The sequence below is a fragment of the Microtus pennsylvanicus genome, chromosome 13, assembly GCF_037038515.1.
Source record: "Microtus pennsylvanicus isolate mMicPen1 chromosome 13, mMicPen1.hap1, whole genome shotgun sequence".
NCBI classification, from domain to species: domain Eukaryota; kingdom Metazoa; phylum Chordata; class Mammalia; order Rodentia; family Cricetidae; genus Microtus; species Microtus pennsylvanicus.
In genome coordinates, this window is record NC_134591.1 from 55,619,972 (window position 1) to 55,626,530 (window position 6,559).

The 6,559-nt window shown below is 44.4% G+C and overlaps 1 protein-coding gene across 2 annotated transcripts; it reads right to left on the minus strand.

The window, feature by feature from the left end:
• Window positions 1–519: 519 nt before the first annotated feature.
• Window positions 520–6,559, minus strand: Ndufs5 (NADH:ubiquinone oxidoreductase subunit S5). 2 transcript variants are annotated; one of them, XM_075945982.1, is made up of 3 exons: window positions 6,424–6,559; window positions 4,080–4,297; window positions 520–727 (listed from the first exon to the last, which is right to left on the minus strand). In XM_075945982.1, exons 2-3 carry the CDS (start codon window positions 4,293–4,295, stop codon window positions 623–625), a joined length of 321 nt encoding a protein of 106 aa, XP_075802097.1. In that variant the 5' UTR covers window positions 4,296–4,297; window positions 6,424–6,559; the 3' UTR covers window positions 520–622. The 2 variants fall into 2 exon arrangements, with proteins under 2 accessions (XP_075802097.1, XP_075802098.1); XM_075945983.1 differs by having other exon boundaries at window positions 6,395–6,488.

Consider the following 6,559-nt stretch of genomic DNA (forward strand, 5'->3'; position numbering starts at 1 on the left):
AACTGTCTCAAAAAACAAAATAATTTGAAAAAAAAAAGGCTCACTGTGGCTCTTGTCTATAATTCCAGCAGGCAGGAGGCTTAGGGAGAGGACACCTGGGCTACAGTGAGCCCCTGCCTCAAACACCACCATCAACAACCATTAGGGTTTGAATTAAGGTTACATGAGGATAGAATGAATTTGTAGCACAAGCATGGGAACACCCCATGTTGCTATCCCAAGAAGGACATTTGAACACAGGAATGCTTGCGGCCTTCCTCAAATAATATTCCTGTACCTCAGATGTTTTCCTGAAGACAAACAACGTGGTTGAGCATTTAAATAACCTTGCACAGCTGGCCTGGGAAGCAGCCCTCTTATCAAAGGCGGTGTGATGATATTGAGCCTTGTACAAACTGCACTCGAATGCCTGGCTGCCCTGAGCCCCCGGTTCAGCTTCAGTTCTTCGGCATTAAACAGGAGGGGACTCAGACAACCTTTCACCACTGTGAAGCCCGGCCCGAGAGAAAACACAACAAGTGAGGTCGGCTAAATCTTTATTTTTATGTACTCAATGAAGCAGTTTTCATTAGACTTTCTCCCAGCGGAAAACAGCATGAAAAGCAGCGTCCACCTGCTCTGCTCAGGGCCTGGGTTCCTCCTGGCCCATGTGGTGAGGTGGAGGGGTGTATTTCCCCTCTTTAATTAGCTTATCCCGCTGTCGTTTGATTTGACCCAGGCGCTTCGTCTGTTAAGGGTAAAAAAAAACATTAAGGTAAAGGGAAATAGGTCCCAGAGAGCAAGGCTGGAGAAAAAGCCAGGTTGTAGCCACTGTTAAATTCAGGAATACCAGGAATACTTTCATGCAAGAAGTCCAGTGAGATGGAATCTCCTTCTGTCTTTGTTTTTAAAAATTCCTAGCTTGCCATGGTGGCACATGCCTTTAATCACAGCATTCAGGAGGCCAAAGTAGAGGCAGGAGGATCTCTGTGAGTTCCAGTCCAGTCTGGTCTACATAGCCAGGTTCCAGGGCAGCCAAAATCACAGAGAAACATTGTCTCAAAAAAAAACCAAAAAAAACCCCCAAACCAAACCAAAACAAACAAAACCAAAAAAAAAAAAAAAACAAAAAACAAAAAACAAATCCCAAAAAGATAAAGTAAAATTTCTTTCTTTTTTTTTCTTTTTGGTTTTTCGAGACAGGGTTTCTCTGTGGTTTTGGAGCCTGTCCTGGAACTAGCTCTTGTAGACAGGCTGGTCTCGAACTCACAGAGATCCACCTGCCTCTGCCTCCCAAGTGCTAGGATTAAAGGCATGCGCCACCATCGCCCGGCTAAAGTAAAATTTCTGTGTTGAGGTCTGAACCCAAGAACCCAAGACTGTGACATGCTAGGTAAATGCTGCCTCACCCAGACTTGAAGTTTACCATTTTACAAGAAGATTTTATTAATTATGTATGTGTATTTGTGTGTGCATGTGTACACACGAGCGTGTATATCCATAGAAGTGAGAACTGAGGGACAGGCAGTTGTAAGCTGCCTGGTGTACGTGCTGGTAATTCAACTTAATTCTCTGAAAGAGGGCTGGAGAGATGGCTCAGAGGTTAAGAGCATCGCCTGCTCTTCCAAAGGTCATGAGTTCAATTCCCAGCAACCACATGGTGGCTCACAACCATCTGTAATGAGGTCTGCTCTGCTGCCCTCTTCTGGTCTGCAAACACACACAGACAGAATATTGCATACAAAATAAATAAATAGCCAGGCGGTGGTGGCGCACGCCTTTAATCCCAGCACTCGGGAGGCAGAGGCAGGCGGATCTCTGTGAGTTCGAGACCAGCTCTGGTCTACAAGAGCTAGGTCCAGGACAGGCTCCAAAACCACAGAGAAACCCTGTCTCGAAAAACCAAAAAGAAAAAAAAAGAAAGAAATTTTACTTTATCTTTTTGGGATTTGTTTTTTGTTTTTTTTTTTTTTTTTTGGTTTTGTTTGTTTTGGTTTGGTTTGGGGGTTTTTTTTGGTTTTTTTTGAGACAATGTTTCTCTGTGATTTTGGCTGCCCTGGAACCTGGCTATGTAGACCAGACTGGACTGGAACTCAGAGACTTGCCTGCCTCTGCCTGAGTGCCAGGATTAAAGGTGTGCACCACGATGACAGACTCAAGATTTCTTATGTATGTGTTATACATATATAGTTATATATAACATATATATTTGTGGATAGCCAGGGCTACACAGAAAAACTAGGTCTCAAAAGACAAAACAAACAAAATAATTTATAAATGGCTCACTGTGGTTCCTGTCTATAATTCCAGCACTCAGGACGCTATGGGAGAGGACACCTGAGCTACAGTAAGACCCTGCCTCAAACACTACCATCAACAACTGTTTGGGGTTTAAATTAAGGTTATATGAGGATAGAATGAATTTGTGACACAGGCATGAGAACACCCCATGTTGTCATATATATAATCACAATACTATTAAGAAAGATATTTGTGAGCTAGCTCAGTGGGTAAAGAAGCTGATGCAAGCCTGAAGACCCAGTTTAATCCCTGGGACCCACGTGGTAGGGGAGAATCAACTCCACAAAGATGTCCTCTGACCTTCACCATGTACCTACCATGCAAATGCATTCACCCACACAATGAACACACATGCATACATTCAAATCAATACATTTGTACCTGATAAAATGTTTTAAAATATTTAAAGACAGCTGGACATTAAATATTATGCCGGTTAATACCAGCACCTGCAAGGCTGAAGAACACTAAATAAATAAATAAATAACATTAAAAAAAAATTAATGACACTCCCTCATTCTTTCTAAGCTTCTTTTTGTTTTCTTTTTTCTTTCTTTTGAGCCATACATGTCTCACTTTGTACAATGTAGTCAGGAGATTAAAGGCCTGTGCTACCACACCTTTACATTACTGGAAATTTCTGATCCAGGTAACTTGGCTGTAAATTTAACAAAAATCTAGACTGTCTCCCTGAACTAGGAGACAAAATAAATTTCAGCCAGGGATAATGGCGCACACCTTTAATCCCAGTACTCTGCAGGCAGAGAACGGCACATGTGAGTGGGAGGCTAGCCTGGTCTATATAGTGAGTTACATGCCAGCCAGAGCTATACCGTGAGACCCTATTTCAAAAATAAGTAAACAAGTAAAAAGTTTCTATTTGATATACCTGCAACATAAAAATAGATGAAGTGATGGCCTAAGCCAATGCTTTCTTCTCTAAGATCAGGGCCCACATGTTATACAATTCATTTAGCTAAGACCTTTCCCTCCCTGAACCTTTGGTCAAGTTTGCTTAAGGCAGTCATTAATGAACGCCCCCATCTTCTTCAGCAATACATCCAGCTGCTTCCATCATGTTCTCTGTGCTAGATCTACAGGGTTTGAGAGCTTCTCCAAGGAGGGATCAATGACGGTGGAAGTTCCACCCCAACTTTTTCTTTTTAAATGTAAAAAATTATTTTATGTTACGTGTATGGGTGTTTTGCCTGCATGTACATTTTTGCACTACAAGAGTGCCAGGTGCCAGTGGAGGCCACCTGGTATCAGATTCACTAGAAATGTAATTATAGATAGTTGTGAGTGGTCATGTGGGTGCTGAGACTGGAACCGAGGTCCTTTGGAAGGGCAGTCAGTGCTCTTGACCATGTCCTGACCAATCTCTCCAGACCCAACAAAAACTTTTCAACAACTAACTAAAGCCAGGGGGCAGTCTCTGCTTTACAGACTACTGAAAAGATGCGGCCCAAATACACAGGCAGTTCTAGCCACAGTCAGGGGGCAGGCTGAGGAGAAGAGGAAGAGCACCAGGGAAGAACAGGACCGCCTCAGACTCAGAGGCTCTTCATTTCCTGAGTGCAGGATGTTTCGCGACAAAAGCTTTATCAGTACATGTGAGCAGCCACTGCCCAAAGACCAACTGAGCACTGCAGATGGCCCAAGGGACTGGAAATATCCAGTGACAGAACACCTTCCTAACATGTGCAAAGACCTGGATTCGATCCCCAGCATGGCCGGGGGGGGGGGCAAAGGGGAAAGGGAGGGAAGGCATTCGGCTCCCATCACCGTTACCTACTGACCGTTTTATACCGAAGATAACATTCCTCGAAATCTTCAAATTCTATCTTGCACTCTTTTTTAGCCCGGGTACCACCGATGCCATGTGCACACTCTATCCACTCTTTTTCGAAAGCATGGCATCGGGAGGGAATCTTGAAGGGCTGCTCAACACTTTGGAATACGAAGTGGCGATCGAGGCTAATGCCCAGCTTTTTCTGCACATCGAAGAAAGGCATGGCTACAAACGATAAGAAAATAAGAGTGTAATAAAATGAGATGCTTCTGAGAAAAAAACAAGACAGTTCATCTGTGAAGTCCTGGTCCCGAAATCTCTTCTCACCAACCATTTTTTTTAAAAGATACTATCTGATCTCGCCCAGGCTGCCTTCAAGTCACTAGTGTAGTCAAGGAGGGCCTTGATTTCCTCAGCCTCCTGCCTCTACCTTCCATGTGCTGAGATTACCAAACTTTTTATCCGACAAATTCTCCAAGTTGAATAATTAGGGGTCTTTCACAAAACTCATGGAAAACTCTAGTTTATATATATATATGTGTGTGTGTGTGTGTATAGTGAAAAAATTGTTTTGACTCAAGAAAACAACCAAAAAACAAAAACAAAACCCCATCAACCAAGAAAACAAAAACCAGAACTGTAAACACACATTTCCTTACATTCTCCTATATACTCTTTCCATCCTGACCCGGATGACACTTCTCTTCGGAAGCTCTTTTGACTCTAGGGTGTCTCCTTTCCCAGAAGCAGTCTGCCCTGGGCTGGGGAGATGCTTAGTGGTTAAGAGTGCATGCTGTTCTAGCAGAGGACGCAGGTTTGGTTCTCAGCAACCAAGCTGGGGGCCGTTCACAACCAACTGTAGCTCCAGCTTCAGGGGAATATGATGCCTCTGGCCTCACAGAGCAGCTACACTTACATGCCCATATTCACGCATCCACACATAATTAAAAATTAAACTAAAGCTGGGTGGTGGTGGTGCACGCCTGTAATCCCAGCACTTGGGAGGCAGAGGCAGGCAGATCTCTGTGCGTTCGAGGCCAGCCTGGTCTACAGAGCTGGTTCCAGGACAGGCTCCAAAGCAACAGAGAAACCCTGTCTCAAAAACAAAACAAAACAAAAAAAATCAAATTAAAAAAGTACTTTATCCATTTCTGTAACAATGTCTGTCTGTCTTACTGGATTTTGCTTTCAAGAAAAAAATCAGAACAAATGCTGGGAAACTGCTAAAAAATAAGTACAATTAAAAACAAACAGAAAATTTCAAACAATTTACACATACAACCATAAAGAAATGGGTAAATTTTGGTGCCCAGTAGAATATGACAGATGTACAAGGCAGTGGAGGCGCACGCCCTTAATCCTAGGAGGCAGAGTTCAAGGCCAGTCTTGTCTACAGAGCTCCAGGATTGGCTGCATAGCCAGAGAAACTCTATCTCGAAAAAAAATAAAAGAAAAAAAATATGACAGACATTAAGAAAAAAGAATAAGTGGAAAATTTATAGTAATGTTGACATAGAGAGAACAAAATAATCCTAAATGACAAAACTGCTTAAGACTGGAAAGCAAGCACAGCACCCATCAATAGCATCCTGTATGCATACGTTTAGTAGTGAATTTATAAAGTTCCTTCCTATCCTTTCAATCATTTACTCTGCACGTTACAGGCAAAGCGGGAAACCAGCTTGAGTTCACGGGAGGAATCCTCAGGAGATGAGAAAAATCTTCGAGATTCTGAGTCCCACATCCACATGACAACTTATAACTCTAAGGGACACACACAGGAGCAGTGAGTTCCAATATGGCAACGACAGACAGACACACACACACACAGCAGTGAGTTCCAATATGGCAATGACAGACAGACAGACAGACAGACACACACAGAGCATTGAGTTCCAATATGGAAATGACAATAGGAAGGGTTAGGGCATGTGTAGGGACAGAGGTTCTGGTGCGGTTGCTGAGCCGAGCGCACAACACGAATGCAGAAGACTCGGGAGGATGGGGACCGAAATCACTGGAGGATCCGGTTAAGAAACGGGGTGCAGTCTGGCATGGTGGCTAACCCCAGCACCTTGGAGGCAGAGGCAGGCGGATCTGAGTTCGAGGCGTGAGTTCCAGGCCAGACAAGACTACACAGAGAGACCTTGTCTCAGAACAAAAAAAAAAAGAAGCGGGACGTCAGGGCGGAAAGGCCAAGGCAGGAGTCCGGCACAGGACGGAGATGACTTGGAGGGCCGGCGGGGAAGGGGGAGACATTCTCAGGACCCGGGCCACCCACAGCGAAAGGGAGTTTGTCAAGGAGACGCCTTAGCGAAGCACCTTGGCTGTGCGGACACAGCAGCACCTACCGCACCACAGAAGTGCCCTTGTAGGCTCCCTGGGCGCAGAACACGACAGCCGGTTTCGGGACGACAGAAATGCCTGCCGTAAAGGACGCTCGCCGTGCGACGTTTACGTCGCGACGCCGCAAGCCGATTGCCGGCG

Coding starts and splice junctions, on each gene's coding strand:
- Ndufs5 (XM_075945982.1), bottom strand. CDS start 4,295: ATGCCTTTCTTCGATGTGCAGAAAAAGCTGGGCATTAGCCTCGATCGC. Junction 728..4,079: donor GTTATCTTCGGTATAAAACG/GTCAGTAGGTAA, acceptor TACCCTTAACAG/ACGAAGCGCCTGGGTCAAAT.